The sequence below is a fragment of the Centruroides vittatus genome, unplaced genomic scaffold, assembly GCF_030686945.1.
Source record: "Centruroides vittatus isolate TY-2023 unplaced genomic scaffold, ASM3068694v2 contig_19, whole genome shotgun sequence".
Lineage (NCBI taxonomy): Eukaryota > Metazoa > Arthropoda > Arachnida > Scorpiones > Buthidae > Centruroides > Centruroides vittatus.
This window is the reverse complement of record NW_027121169.1, coordinates 1,302,317-1,319,156: the sequence shown is the minus strand read 5'-3', so window position 1 is coordinate 1,319,156 and position 16,840 is coordinate 1,302,317. Positions and strand designations below refer to the sequence as shown.

The 16,840-nt window shown below is 27.7% G+C and overlaps 1 protein-coding gene and 1 long non-coding RNA gene across 3 annotated transcripts in view; both read right to left on the bottom strand.

The window, feature by feature from the left end:
* LOC136970124 (uncharacterized) overlaps window positions 1-16,840 on the bottom strand; it is a 162,826-nt gene that overhangs the window by 101,733 nt on the left and 44,253 nt on the right. The window lies entirely within an intron of this gene.
* Smg6 (Smg6 nonsense mediated mRNA decay factor) overlaps window positions 1-16,840 on the bottom strand; it is a 72,132-nt gene that overhangs the window by 14,732 nt on the left and 40,560 nt on the right. The window contains exons 5-10 of the mRNA XM_067264486.1: window positions 16,103-16,317; window positions 15,937-16,015; window positions 15,731-15,841; window positions 14,569-14,757; window positions 8,649-8,710; window positions 4,363-4,508 (exon numbers count right to left, since the gene is read on the bottom strand). Coding sequence (XP_067120587.1) covers window positions 4,363-4,508; window positions 8,649-8,710; window positions 14,569-14,757; window positions 15,731-15,841; window positions 15,937-16,015; window positions 16,103-16,317 — 802 coding nt within the window. The remainder of the gene's footprint in view (window positions 1-4,362; window positions 4,509-8,648; window positions 8,711-14,568; window positions 14,758-15,730; window positions 15,842-15,936; window positions 16,016-16,102; window positions 16,318-16,840) is intronic.

Sequence of the window (16,840 nt, the reverse complement as noted above, 5' to 3'; positions counted from 1 at the left end):
GGCACAGTGTATGAAACTTTAAATCAATAAGATAATATCCTATAACAACAACAAAATCACAAACAATTCAATAATTTGAAGTGTGTATGTGTATACAAAGATACTGTATATACGTACATGTAGTACATTTATATATATATATAAAACTACTTGTCCTAACTGACTGAATGACTGATTCATCATCGTCCAGAGCAAACCACTAAACCTAAAGTGGTGATATTTGGTACATAGTTAGGATACGTCATGGAAACACACACTAACATGTTCATGGCATCAGTAGATAAACATTTAGGCAGCTGCATGAGTCACCCATGCTTCGTACTATTAAATTAATATATTTTATTGCATATAATAAAATAATATCAATATATCAAGTATGATGTTTGTAGAATAATGTTAAACATATGCACCACCCCACGGAAAAACAAACAAGTATGTCTGTGGCCCTAACTAGACATGTCCATACGAGTCACATGTGCCTCGTAACGCTGTGAATGTGTTAAGGGATTTTTCGAAATTCCCCTGCAGGGGAGAGGGAGAACATTAAGGTTTAACCGGAAGAACGGCTTCTATTGTACTATTTCAGATGAGATTTTTTGTTTCTGATGGTAATAACTTAATTTCCAAACGTACAATATTTACGTATTACGATTTTTTAACCAAATGTTCGAACCATCTAAATTTGAATTTGTTATTACATATTTGTTTGATTATAGTGTGGCCACCTAACCCTTTTGCCCTTGGGTAGGATTATCTTTTCCATGAAAATAAGTAGAACAAAAGACGATGTGGGGACCTGGGACCAAATGGACAGAGAAAGAGTCACTTCTGGTGAGAACCTTGAAGAAGTAGGGAGGAAAAAGAGTGTTCCAGACTTTGAGAAGGATGATCTGAGACTGAGAAGTGCCAAAGTAGTTAGAAAGAAAAAATAGACTATGGACAGAAAACCTTGAGGACAAATGACGAAGTCAGGAATAGACGAAAAGTCTACGACAAGAACAGGGTCACGAATAAAAGAGTGTTTCAAAGTGGTGTCCTATCCAAGAACATGTCGCTACGAAAAACCCCGGGTATTTCTATTCCTTTCACTTTTTTCCATTTTCCTTAATTGTAAGAAAGTTATAAGTTAGTATAAGTTGATATGACCTGCGTTTAATTGTCACGTGTGTGAGAATTTTATATATTTAAATTGTTATAAATTAAATAATTACTATGGTGTCTGAAATAACGTCGGCCACGATTTTACTTTGTTAATTTTTTTAAAAAATATTATTGTGATAGTGGCAAAACACCAGAGGACATTTTACCATTTTTGCATGTTTGTAGCAGAGGCAGTAGCCTAAAAGGGAAGATCGTCTCCATAATTTTTGTAATTTCTGATAGACTACTAATGGTGTGCAATGACAAAAAGGAAAAGACAATGACAAAGGTTTATCTTTGTAAATGCTCCGTATTTTTACATTTTATTATTTATCTAAATTTAGGGAGTTTCAGATAACGTCATTTATGTTTTGAAAAAAAATTAAACTCAAATTTATCGTATCTTGGAATCCCATAATATTTGAAACTTGAATTTAGGTGCATTAGCAGTCCATAGTTTGAAACAAACAAAAATCAGTAATTTTACCAAATTAGTAACAACTAATGATTGAGAACCTTAGTGAAGTACCAAGGGAGGGTTATTTCTATCAAATTGCAAAATCCGAGCAGGCGAAGCCACGGTAACAGCTAGTATAGTATAATTTAAAAGTCATGCTAAAAATAGATCTGTAAATTGGCCATTTGAGATAAATGATGATTTCGGTCACAATCTGTCAACTGACAACAAATTTGACGTGTTGACTGCTAACTATGAGTTAACTCATAGATGATTGTGCTTCTTTTAAGTTATCTTGTAGAACACACTCTACAAGATAACTTTAAAAAAAGCACAATCATTTAGGCTCCAAAAAAGCTGACTTCTTTCAAACATCCCACCTCAAATTTCTTCTAATTTACTGTTGTAATTTTCCTACCAAATACACTAAATCTTTCAAATATTCCTGGATTTAAACATCGACAAACTGTGACCAATAATATTGCATTTATGTTAGAAATGGCAAATCATTTTTACTACATTATTTTAAAACTTTTCCGCATATAAATTAACATGACTGAAGTTAATCAAAAACTGTTTTCTGACAATAATTATCACATTTTGCTGCAGAATGAAAGTTTTGTTAGCATGAAAATACTGCTGTAACGAGGATAAACTTTTGTTACTTTTATATAGTTATTTTTTATTATTTATACATAAAATAAGTCTAAAATGATTGTCACATGATAAATCAGAATTAATTTGAATTCAATTTTGTTATGATGTTCCATATATTTAGATACTTTAAGCGCAATCAAAATTTATTAATACAGTAGATCCTCATTAACAAGAGCTCAAGCAACCAGCAAAACAAGTGAAGAAATAATACTTTAAATAAAAATTAAAATCGAATTCTAACAGAAATGTAAATTTAAACTTTGAACACTGCACCATGAGTATGTCCATACTTGTCTCCCATTTCCACTATTAAACTAAAGTTGCACAATGCATTCACAAAGATGTTTTTATAATAAAATTGTTACATTCAGTTAAGTTTGTCTTTATTGTACTTCATTATTATTAATATCCAGTCAAACCAAATTTTACAGTATAGTATGGTAATAATAATAGTTTTATTTCTCAATGAATAAATGTTTTGTGTTGCACTAGAAGCAATGTCACATTACGACTGTACACTTGCAAAGTAATGACCATTTTTCACATTAATATATTCTAGAGTGTATTGTGTTTCAAAAATGTATGAACTCACTAATGCTTTGTGTTTTGTTGTGTGTCAGAGAGCTTGGAAACAAAAATGTCCACCAAAGAACTAACCTATTTTTATACCTGTACAATTTAACCTTACAATACAATATATTAATTTTACACATCATATTAATTAAATATTAGATTATCATAAGAACCACTATTTTCTTTTTTTAACTGAAATGTTTAAAATTATAAATGAAGGTTACCTAAAACACTTGTAAGACCCCGCTTAATGTGGGGTATGCATTCCTAGATGACAAAGCGCTAAATGAAACAGTATTAAACGCGGTCATTTTAACAGAGTAAATAGAGAAAGAGAAACATGCGACCAAAAATAAACAGATTTTACTTTAATTTTAAGTTACTTTTATATTAATTTGCATAATAATATCACTCCTTTCAAAATCTGGATCATTCATTACAGTTTAATCAACAATTTTGGTTATTGTTACCAAACTTTTACTAAGGAAATCTGTAGAAAGTTCTTTGGGCTCTTCATCTTCAAAATCATTATTTTCCAATTCTACATGAATTCCTTGTTCCTCTAGTTCTTGAAGGTCGTCATTAGTAAGGCTCTCACCAGAAACATGCAGTAACTCCTCAATATCCTGCTCATCTACATCTCCTAGTCCTGCTGTATTGACTAAATTGACAATTTGGTCAACCTAATGAAATAGCAATAGGCTCTTCTCATTGAGAATTCTCAGATACCTTCAGCCATAACTTCTTCCACACACTATTCATACATTTATCAGTTAATTCTTGTCAAGCAAAGTTGATATTTTCTATGGCATCCATGATGTTATATTTTTTCCAAAATTGCACAAAACAAACATAGATATAATTAAGGAAAGTACAGCACTATGATGAATTGTCACCTTTTGCTGATTGGTTCGTGCTCGTAAATAATCGTATTACATATGAATCCATGAAATGCCGCAATAATTTGAATCAGCATAAATTTTGAGCTTTTTTTTAGGCTTCAAGCAGACTGCATTATATCAAATCAGCATTAAGTGGAGTCTTACTGTATTTGCATTACTAAACTTATCTACTACACCTTCGAGGTCTGGTTGGTAGCATCTATCTATCATAAACTAATTTTGTTGTGTGCTGAAATGACTGTAAAGCAAAGGCATAATATGTGTATGCACATGATATACATATAATACATTTGTGTTTGTATATGTATAATTTAAAACTATATAAATTGAACTTTTGCAAGTTTTTCTTGAAGTTTTGAACATGATAACAATTTAAATTTTTCTACATTGTAATGAGTGACAGCAAACTTTAGTTATTTGTTATCAGAATTAAGAACAGACTAAAAACATTACACAAAGGAGACATCTAAAATTTACTTGTGACTGTGAAACACTATGTTCAATTCAATTATAAACTGATTAACAAGTCACAATGGTTCAAAACTTTAATGATACAATATTTGTTATTTTTATGGAAGTATTAAATTATATTTATTATTAACTTAGCAGACTATATTAAGCAAAATCACTTACCTTTTAATGATGTATTGGCTACTGCAAACATATTTATCACAAGCAATTGCAACAGTCTCAAGGGACCCATAGGTGACGGCGTACGCTGTAACAGACTGCGGAACTCCCTCAGCATATTGCTAGCAGTTTCTTTGAAGGATTCCATACTAAAAAATAAGATATTTTTAAAAATTTTATTTTAAAATAATTTCATTATCATGTAGATTTGTAATTTCAAAATATAAGCATACATAATTAAAAAAAACAAACCTAAATAGTAACCAATTAAGAATATTTCAGATGATATTTTGATGATATGTAGTATATACTTAATAAAATCACAGGAAAAACAAAATCTATTAAGTATAATGTCATCAAAATATTTTATTTTTTGAAGAAAAATGTAACAAGTAATAAAGGATCCCAGATTTAAAGGTATTAAAATATATTTTTTAAAAGAGGAAAAAGTAAACAATAAATTGTAATTTATAAAATCATATATAAAATACTCATCTACAATTGATATACAACTAATCACCTTTTTTGGAAGATAAAGTTTATTTGCATACAAGGAGTATTTTTGGCCAATCTTAGGTCAGTAGCAGCTTTAAGATGCAAATCGATGACCAAGATGAACCAAAAGGGTTCCTTATACACAAGTAAACTTGCACTTAAAAGAATTTTTATTTGTTTGTGATTAAACAATAGCATATTTACCTTTTATAATTGTACTCACAACCAAGGATCAAAAATTTAGAGTTAGAAGTTAACCAATTATCATTTGCTTTACTTTTAGCTAAACACTTATTGGTTAACTTCTAACTTTAATGCTGATCTTTGATTGTGAATACTGGCATTAGTCAATCAACTGTCAATTACATTTTACCATAGTATTCTTTTGACATGGCTGATATTGGATTTTGGACCACACCTTACACAAAACTGTTCTAAACTGTGTATTTGTAGTATTGTGAATTATATTAAAAAGTTTTAATTGATGCAGAACTCAACACATTGTTTTAATTGTATATATAAAAAATGTTAATTTGAATTTATCACAAATTTTTCTACACTTAAAGATGGGATAAACCATAAATTAAGGTGTTTCTTAAATTTAGAATACTTTTTGTCACTATTTGAAATTCCGTATGTAATGAAAATTTCATATATGATATGACATAATGTCTTCTTGTAATAGTGAATATTGTTATGTCTTCTAATGTTACCAGCATCAGCAAGTCCCAAAATGTTGAAGTTAAAATATACTTATAAAACTGCTTATCATAATCAGAACTTGGTTATAGTTACTATTATCTTCAAATAAGAGGCAATTTTAAGCAGTTTTTTCATGCTGTCAGAACTTCAATTAGTCGTTTAATTGTTAGATTAGTCATTAGTCTTAACCAATGTTTTAAATGCTAAATTGCTGGCCTTTCTTACTTCAGTTATGCACTAGTTAATGTTAAAGATAGTATAAGGTATTAAAAAAAGCAGAAAGCAATCCTGGACAAATCACTATTAGTTAATAAATCTTCAATTTTTTTCCACGTAACATATCTTTTTACTGCTGGAGTCAATAAAATCAGATTTCCACTAAATGTATTCATATTTAATTATTCCACTTAAAGTTACTAGTCTGTTATTTTTATCAATATAGTCAAGTATTGAAATATTTACAATAAGCCAATTGTATTGTACTTCCTCTTTATTTTGTATCTTTATTAATTATACTTAATTTTAAATACATTAATTTTCTTTTTATTCTTTAATAAATTCCATTAAATGTTAGTCACTTTTATTTCCTGTCCAATTTTCCCCTGAAAAATCTAGTTAAGTATCTTGCATACGAATTAATGTGACATTTCTGAATTTAATGCTTCTAAAGCCCATTAATCAGATGTAAAACATTTACAGTACTTTCTTGATTGTTTGGGATGAACAGAAAAATGTTGTTTTACCAATCCAGTATCATTTAAGTCCTGTACCCAGTAAACAAAATCAATCATTTTCTAAGAAATGTGAAGAGAACAACCCATACAACTACAATAATAAACTGGACACTTTGGCAAAGTGTATCATTCCCCTCCCCCTCTTCTGACCGATAGTCTGTAAAGCAAATGAGTCACAGAGCAATTTGTGATGACTCAATGACTCATCCATATGTATTTCTGACATCCCACTTAATACAATACTAGATAATAGAGGTTCTATTGTACATTTTAGATCAGTTTCCACATAATCATTAATGGTGTTAATGACACAACACAATTATTTTATATTATCATCCTTTTACATATTCAATGCTGATGATAAATTAATTTGTTGAGCAAGACCCTAATGTGTTTTTAAATCTGTATATAACAAATTAAAGGAGCCAAAAACTATAGTTCTTTACAATTAAGAAATTAATTCTGATGATAACAATACATTCTTATAAATGAAAAATGTAAACTAATTATATTTTGTTCATAATACACATTCTTACAAACATGTTAACTAATTTTACAGCTTATTAACTTAAATATTCAAGAGAAAAAATAAATATTTTTAATAATAATACATGAAGTCATGTAATTGTGTTTATTTGCCGTACTTTAACTTAAATTATAAATAAGAGTTACATTTAGAGTATTTATTATTATGGAGGAATTTATTTTTCATGCACCACTACATAAAACCTATATTAGAATTATTTTTTGTTAAAATTTTATTTGAAGTGTGTAAAAAGCCTTAAATAAACACATTAAATAGTTACCTACAATCTAAAAACAATAACTATTAGTCATTATCTTCAGACTGCAGTTATCAACTAATTCAGTAGTGCCTTTCTGAGCTGGAATTATAAAATAGTATGCAGTAATTGGATAAATTTAAATGTTTACCTTTGAGTAAATTCAGCCAATCCTTAATAATCCTCAATTATACCAATTAATAATGAGTTTCAAATAATTAATAGTCTTAATGGCTTTGCTTTTTCACTGTTTGTACTTGAAATTACACAAAATTGTATTAAAAAATTATTTTTTACATTTTGTGCAAATGGCATTTAATAATAATATTTTGTTGTTGTTAATTTTAATTCCCACCAAATTAATTAATCAATATAACATTTTTTTTCTTGAAAAAAATCAGAAGATTTAATGCTACTCAATAGTGTTTTTTACGAAAAAAATTAGTCAATATTTAATCTTAATCTAGAAACCACAAGTAATGTATGGCATAATTGTGAAAAAAACATTTTAAAAATGTTTTCTAAAATTTTCATTGAAACTGTATTAAAAATTAAGCAAAATAAGCTTCTACCTTGTTATGTAAAGAAAATTTTTACCAAAATTCAGTCAATAAGAGAATTTTCTCAAAATGGTATTAACTTTAATTATGTGATCAGACCTCCACTTAGAAAATAACAGATGAACTTATTTCTATCATATGTAAGAACCGAAAGATATATAAATCTAAATTTAATAAGCATCCTAAAAGATTACTTATGACAGTTGGTTAATTTTATACATTTCATTCTATTATAAATATTTCTACTAATGAGCTATGAAGTTAATTTATATATGAACAGCAACTATTATTTCCAAATTTCATTTATATTGTGTACATTCCTTTGTCAAAAGTAAAAACGGAAAGCTTATTTTCTAATTCTCTTTCTGCTATTTGATTTAATATAAACATGTTCTTGATCTTATACAATTCTGCTCAATTTTAAACCTCTAATTGCTGTGTTATGTTTTGTTATGCAAGTGCAAAGATTGTAACTGTAATCCATTCTCAAATTAATTTTAATATAAACTATTTATTCATATACAATTAAACCAGAATGTCTTATAATATGTTTATTATTAATTTTTACTAATTTTTGTTCCATTGAAATTTATAAGAAAATAAAGCAGTTACATTAGTGAATATATGAACTACAGTTATAATCTTTCAAAATTTGGTTTTCAATGGTTGATGCTGTCATTAACTAAATAGCTTAAAAACAGGAGAAATAGTGAAGAAGCTGCTGTAATGAACAGTTACTGAAAGAATGCAAGTCTTTCATTAATGGATCATAATACAATGACAATCCTTCAATTTGCAACTGAAATAATTTTATTCTTTTAATAAGTGATTAAAGAGGACTCATGATAGTTATGCTAGATTACATGTACAACAGTTAAAATATTTCCCATTTTCTTATGTCACAACGATAAAATTAACTGAAGTAAATATCAAACACACACAATACTAAAATGTTTGAATTTTGTTAAAGGGGAGGGAGAAGTAAGGAGTTACAAGAAGTAAATAGTAATACTTACCCTATTTTTGTAAAGAGCTTGCCATGAACGTGAAGATAACTTACAACAAACCTTTTATTCAACTAAAAAGAACAAAAATTCAATTAGTAAATGTGATTTTGAATTATAAATTAAAAATCTACAAAATTGTGTTGTTATAAATAGGAATTATTGCTAATTTAAAAACAGTATTTATTTTTATTCTTCTTATGTCATCTTTTGTTGACCAAAAAACATTACAAATAGACTTAGTAAAAAGTTGTGACTACTTTATAAATGTAAGTATTCATGACAAGTTGAAACAAGACCAGTCAACTGATTTATATCTAAACATTCATCTTCACATCTAAAATTTATGGTTATGCCAATCAACAGTCAAAGGAAGTCTTAAAAATATACTGGATAATCAAAAACTGATCATACATCTACTTTGCATTATTTGTAACATAAATGCACAGTAATTTTTTTTGATCACCCCAAAGTTTAAATAACTACTCTTATCTATTTCCAGAATGTGATTTGCTACTATGCCTCATGTAAAGGGGATAAACAGTTGTAAGCCAGGGCAGATTTAACAAGATACATATAGGTCAGCTGCACCCAAGTAAATGAGAAAACCTCAGGTATGAACGGTATCTCAGGTAGTAAAAAATTTTGTAAGGCATGTTGTTTCCTTTCTGCATTTCCTCTAATGATTTCTGGATCTGCTATTATTATAAGCTATTTGATGAGTTCATAGTTGCAATTTAAAATTGGCATATAACCTCAACCGGTTTTTGAAATTCCTTTTAAACAAAGATAATTTTCTGCATATAACCTACAGGTTATGGTAATTAAAGTAACATTTGTATAAATTTAAATTATCATCATATACCTTTGAAATTAAAAGATGGTAGTAAAATAAATCTTTGCATAACATTTCTAAACAGTAAGTAGATCAATAAAACAGAATTTTAGAACTATATTGAATAATCAACCATTACAATCCATTGGGTTTTTATTACACTTCATTTGATGAAAGACAAATAAATATTACATAAAACAAATAATATCTATTAGTTTACTTTGTAAACTATTTGTTTACAAAGTTATTTGTTTTATGTAATATTTGCAAAGTGAGGACTGGAAAGAAGTTTATTAACTTCTATCCAGTCCTCACTTTATTAAATTTTTAACATTAAACTTAAAATTATGATTTCACAAATAATTTTCAAAAAAACAAATTCTAAAATTCTAACTTGTCAAAATAAAATCATATCAAAAATTTTCATTAATTTAATACGAAAGTTCTTTTATAGCTGTCACTTATCAAACAATTTATCAATGTTGAGATGTTTGAAGTTATAATTTAGTATGTCAAATAAAAGGATAAAATAAATTACATTTAAATTATGATTTTAGAGTTTTATTAGAATAATGCATTGCTACAGAATTGATTATCAATAGCAGACACACAACATCACCTTACATTGTTAATGAAGCAAACAATATTGGCAATGCATCAATACAAAAATAGTCCAAGATAAAGCCGAACTGTATGCCCATGCAAATTGTTACCAGAACAAGAAATATCAGTAAAGTAACAACTGACAGTATTATAAATGTGTTAATAGAAAAGCAAAGCATCAAAGATACGTAGAGGAATAATGGTGTGGCAATGTAAATTGATTTTTCTAGAAAATTTCAAAAACCTAGATATACAATAATTAACATTATAAAAATCTTTGAAAAAACATTAGATAGATAAATGAAAAGACAGTACATAGATCAAAGACCAAAAACTATTGAATAAACATGAAAATATCTTTTAATCTCAGGAAAATAAAGATTGCTTTTAACACCCAAAAATATACAATGGCTTTACATATGCCTACATATATATTGATAATTTACTACAAGCTATAAAAAGTTAATAATATACTATGAGAAAAAAATAAAAAGAAAACTCATGCTACTCATGAAAAAAGTTTTGAATATTCTTTTTCAATATCAAAGAAAACATTGTGTTTATTTATAGTCATTGATTATGGAAAAATACAAAAAATTTCACATATCATTCTAGAACAAAGACCTAAAATAATCTTTTTATTGCAAACAATAAATGAATAAAAAAAAGGATGTTAGTTGAGTTATAATTCTTAATGCACCATATTTTAATCAACCGACTCAATAATCTAGCCTGCAATACTAAAGTAAGCAATCAATTCATTCTGATTTAACATCAGATATCTTCAATTATGAAAGTGTTTGCCAAAGATTTTGCTTGCAAGTTTCATCAATCAAGCTTTGTTTATTGTCAAGTTAAAAAAAATTATAGAATTGATTATGTTAGTAGATGCACTATTAATATTTATTCAGAGGATGAAAGTTGAATATTGTCAACATTGAACAAGAAATACTTAACAATTGTTAAATTCTAAGTCTTACTTTATTTACCTTTAAATTCTTTTTTAATCTAAACATCTTCAATAGGACTGGAGATAAAAATTTGGTAATAAAGTTTATAGTAGAAGTGTTGTTATACATACATTAAACATATTTAAAATTAAGTATTAATTACAAGAAAATCCTGCAACAAGTTGTGTAACTTTTCCAGCAAAAACATTTAAAATTGCATGTGATGCCATCTGTTATAAAATTTTATTTTAAAAACTTTTTTTGACAAAAGGCACATGAGTTATTAAGCTTCAAAGTAGGTAAACAAAACTGTACCCCTCACACTGACATCCATACATACAGAAAAAACTCCCAAACCTTTCTTGCATTTCTTAATGTTTAAAGGTACTCCAAATCCAAAAATGTCCGGTCTCCAGTCTTGGAGGGTCACATTTTTTGATGGGGAAAGTATGGCGATCAGTCATACTTTCCCAATAGTGTTATATAAGTGGGAAAGTAAAAAATAAATCAATAAGGATAGCCATGCATTTTCTACTTTATAAACTAGCATTCTGTCTTTGTTTTCTCAACTACTTGTGCAAACAACATTGTGTATATAAATAGCAAATACAATGTATTTTATAAAAGAATCAACAGTCTTTAATTTTACAACATAACATGAAGTTTAAAAAATAGCATTACTCAGTTCTATCTACTCATGAAATATCTAGAAAAAAATTAAGTAAAATATTCATGATTTATAACATTCATAGTGCTTAAAAATTTCATTTTTTTAGAATAAACTTGTTTTTGAGATCTAAAAGCATAAAATTACTACATTTAAAAAGTAGCATTAAAAACGACAATGTTACTCAGAAAATTATAAAACTCTCTATAAGATAAATATTTTTTGATGTCTTCATAAATGATGATACTTAGTTAACTCACTTTACAAATTGTATTAATAACAATCATTATTCTCTGGTGCAAAATATCATTGTCAATATTAATCTATTCTATACTAAAAATCAGTAACTTAATTTTCAAGTTATAAAATATAAGAAAATAATGTATTTGTGTTGATTTTTTTCAATTTAAAAGCCATTCATCACTCTGACAAACTTTGGAGAATAAGGTATTTTGATAATTGATGAGACTATGTTTTGTCTCTAAAATGTCAACAGCTGCACATCTTAGAGGTATGAAGGAGTGCATGTCAGAAGTTGCAATTTGGCACAGAGCATTTGGTGCCCAAATCATGCACACATAAAATAAACCAGACTGTACATAGTCAGGGTCCAAGAACTGGGTAAAAAAAAAAAAACCAAAATGCTGAGACTGTTTCTACAAACAGGCATTAGTGTAGGATTTGTGCATGCATTGCTTGCGCTCTCCAAGACATAGTCTCATCCCCAAAATGGCTTTGCCATTTTACTTGTTTATCAATAAAAATATATTTTTCTACAATTCTGATTTGATTCATTTCACATGACAAAGTATAATCATAGTAATTTTCAAAATAGTTTGTAAATTTTATTAAAATCTTCAAAATTATTATTCAATATTTTGTTTACATTGATCCAAAAACATTAAAAATTTGCCCACAATTATAAAAATAAATAATTAGTCTCTTAACCCTTTCATGAGTACTCCTGTAAATATACATGATACATGTGGTGTAAGCAAATATATGAGGGAAATCCAATATTAAAGATACAGGCCAAAATGACACTAACATTTATAATTAAAGAAAATATTTAATACACTCCACCAAAACAACATACTTTTGTTTATTTCTTGACATAATTACATAAACATTGAGAGATTTATCCCAGCATGACACTAGTTTGAACATCCCTTCACGGTACTGTTGCTTGTCAAGTTGCTTTAAATAGTCCAGAACAGTGTCTTCCAATTCCTCCTAATCTGCAAAGCGTTTCCATGCCAAAAATTTCTTTAAAGGTCCAAATAAATAAAAATCCAAGGAGGCTAAATCTGGACTTACCCCACACATCAAATCAAACCAAACTGTGGTTGGCACAGCCGAATTGGGTGGTCCTGCAACATCCTTCACATAATCCAGATTTAGCTCCCTCGAATTTTCATTTATTTGGACCATTACAGAAATTTTTGACGGGGAAATGCTTTGCAGATCAGGAGGAATTGGAAGACACTGTTCTGGACTACCTTGAGTAACTTGATAAGCAACAGTACTGTGAAGGATGTTCAAATTAGTGTCATTCTGGGATAAATGTATCAACATTTAGAGATTATATCAAGAAATAAAAAAGTACATAGTTCTTGTGGAATGTATTAAATATTTTCTTTAATTATAAATGTTAGTGTCATTTTGGCCTGTACCTTTAATGTCGGACTCCCCTCATACATACATGAAACCTCACAGACAGATGGGGATATCTATTAATATTGACAAGTGTAGAAAATTTTTTCCATGTGACTTTTGTGAGATTTAGTATAAAATTTTCTAGAATAAAAATAAACATGGTATCCAGTACTTGTTTACACTTGCTGTCTTCTTATGAATAATTGGAGATTTTCAACACAATCAAATCAGAAAAAGTAAATACTGCCTAATTTATTGAAAAATATGAATTAGAAGATGCGTTATTAATTTTTCATTTTTTAAAAACTCACTCTGAGAGGAAAGGGAGCCTACTCATTAAAGGGTTACATATGCTACTTAAAACATTTTGTAGGCCATGAAATGAAGTATAGAACGAATTTGAAAATTTAAAAGTTTCTTTATACCATAAAGTATAAAAAAATCATTTAAAATAATAGAATAATAGGTAGAATAAATGGCAATTTAAGCATTATTATAAAATTAACTAAACAAAGTCTTACAGTAAAAAAGAAAAATAGAAAACAACCTATAATAGCATTATTTTGAACAGCATGTTCAATGTAAGATAAATGTATAGAATGATAAATTAAAAATTGAAGTTTGAGTAAAATTACAGTGTGAATAATATCTTTTCAGTTCAGACTCAGAATAAATAAACAAATTTTTATAGAGATTTGAAGTTAACCTATCCGATGTTAAAATTCTTCTCCGTTCGACTGTGATGCCATGTTGAATTTTCGTTGATATTAAGCCTAACAATTTTTTTTAAAATAATAATCGTGTTTACTGTGTCATTAAAAATTATTTTTTTATGTTGCACAAACAAAATAAATATATTGAAAAATATAAAAACAAAAAAATTATATTTTAAAAGTTTGTTTTAATATAAAAATTATGACACATAGTGACATCTAATATCAAAAATGTTCTGGTGCAGACAGGAAAATATTCGGGGTCGCCCATGCAGGTCAATGAGGTCAACATGAAAATTTTCGGAAACAACGCAGGACAGGTTAAAACAGAATACTAAAACCTATATTTCAACAATATTCTTTCATGTTAGAATATTTAATTTAATGTGAATGATTGTCAAAATTGTCACTGGTTCAATAAAATTAAATAAAAGATTAACTAAATTTTAATATTCTTTGCTATAAACTAAACCAAACAGTAAACCCTGTATAAAACTAATTATCTTACATCAAACGTTGATATTTGATTATAATCTTCAATGGAAGAATCGTCTTCAGTTTTGCTCGTTCTTTTTGAACTTGAACCATCAGGATGAATCCAGACTTCCTGCCTTTCTTCCATTTCATTTCTTAATTTTTCTCTTTCTTCATTCTGGATAATCTGTTCCTCATATCTTTTCTTTTCAACTTGTTCATACTGTAAATATAAAATTAAAAAATAATAAATGGCAAATCTTACAAGTATTTAAACTGAGATACATCAATAATTTCAACATAAAAGTAAATTAATATAAACAGTATATCAAACTTATCTCCATTATTTAATATCACTACTTTGCAATTGTTTAATAACTTCATGAATAAATTATTACAGTATTTCACTTTTTGTTTTATGTGTACAAGTGCTTTTGTCTTGACTTTATAAGCAGCTAAAGAAAAGTGTATATTTGAAATTATTTTGTGCATATATTTTTTTCTGTACATTAAGTCAATGCTGTAACTAGGCAGCTGTAATAGGTGCACAAGCACAGGACTCAAGATAAAGGAAAGCATCAAAATGAAATCAACAAAAAATTTATCAAATATACTGAAATAATATTTTTATTTATAAATACACAGGAGTAATATCTTGTATTTTTCTTGCAAGTATAAAATATGTATAAACAATTGTTTTTATCATTTTATTAATACTTTTCTCTCTAAAAAATATTAAGGGATCCCAAAATAAAACCTGGCATAGAGCAGATGAAAATCTAGTTACAACATTGCACAGAGTAAATGTGTACAAGCAGATAAAGCATTTGTCTTTATACATAATTTCAAGTATACAAGGGCTCATGACACTATTATCAAAAGCCTACAGTACTAATAATACATATTTTTACTATTAATCATATTGCTTTTGATGAAGCTACAGCAAGATATATTAATAAATTTTTCATTATATCACTAGCTAATCAAACAAAAGAAGAACTTGAGAAGAGTGAGGCAATACCGTAAGACAAACTTTACAATACACAAGCTGATTATGCTTGTTGCACTACCAGTTCAAGATGTCAATCATTGCATTACTGCTTGAGAGTAATTTTTTACTTTCTTATTTACTTTTGTTTAATCATACTGTTTTAGTATCATAGATATTTTAAAAAACAATATAAAAGAATAGATACCTTTTTCCTAGCATCCTCAAACAAGGATAACAAACTTTCTCGTGCAGACAAAAAAGGATTGCTGGCAGCCAGACTTCTCATGTAATAATAAACTGCATCTAACTTTCTCCTCTAAAAACATCAACAAAATTGCAATTTTACTAATAACTTATAAATATTTTGTTAAAAAAATATAATTCTGTTGAATTAATTTTGAAACTTCTTACAGTATAAACAGCAAGAATGGCTAGCTGATTATATGGCCTTCCATTTTTAGGAGCTAACTGCTGAGCTTGAAGATACCAACTACATTAATTTAAAAAAATAAATTATTGAAATTATGAAATGTTTCATCTAAATTAAAAATTATAGTTAATAAAACCAAAACAGTACCTTCTTGCTTTACCATAATTTGAAGTACCATTAGCTTGTTCTCTGTACCTTGCCAGATCACCTAGATATATAAATATTTTCTGCACACTTATCAAAACAAGACGAACAGAATCAGGAATTCTTTGTGGTCTTACCACATTATCTAGATAATTTGTCACATTAAAACCAAATGTTTCTTGTTGTTTTTCTAATAAATTTTCATAAAATACAGTTCCCTGTAAAATCAGAAATTTTAAATACATTTCAATTTAAAAAGTTACATTTTGTATATAGAATATAATAATTAATAGAGCAGAAACTAACAACATTTAAGTTACAAGTAAAAATTCACACAAAAATTATGGAAAATTATATATACAAATGTGATCAAAGTCTCCATATTTTATTTAGCCATTCACTACACAAATTTCATAAATATTCAAAATTAACAAGCTTAATAAATACATAAATATATTTAATTTACCATAATTTCTTATGTATAACCAACAGTGACACATACTTCAAAGAGAAATGCCTACTACAACATTTAAAATTTTGATGGGGCCATCTATACAGAAGTGATTGTTTCTGTAGTAGAGAACATTGTTTGTATGAGCTGACTGTCTGCAAAAACTATTTACTTTCACAATTAATTTCATTAAGCAACAATTTTAATCTTTGATTGATATTTGTCAAAAAACATAATATAACATCTGTGGGAAATCCTGAAAATGACGTCATCCATGCATCAGCAACAAA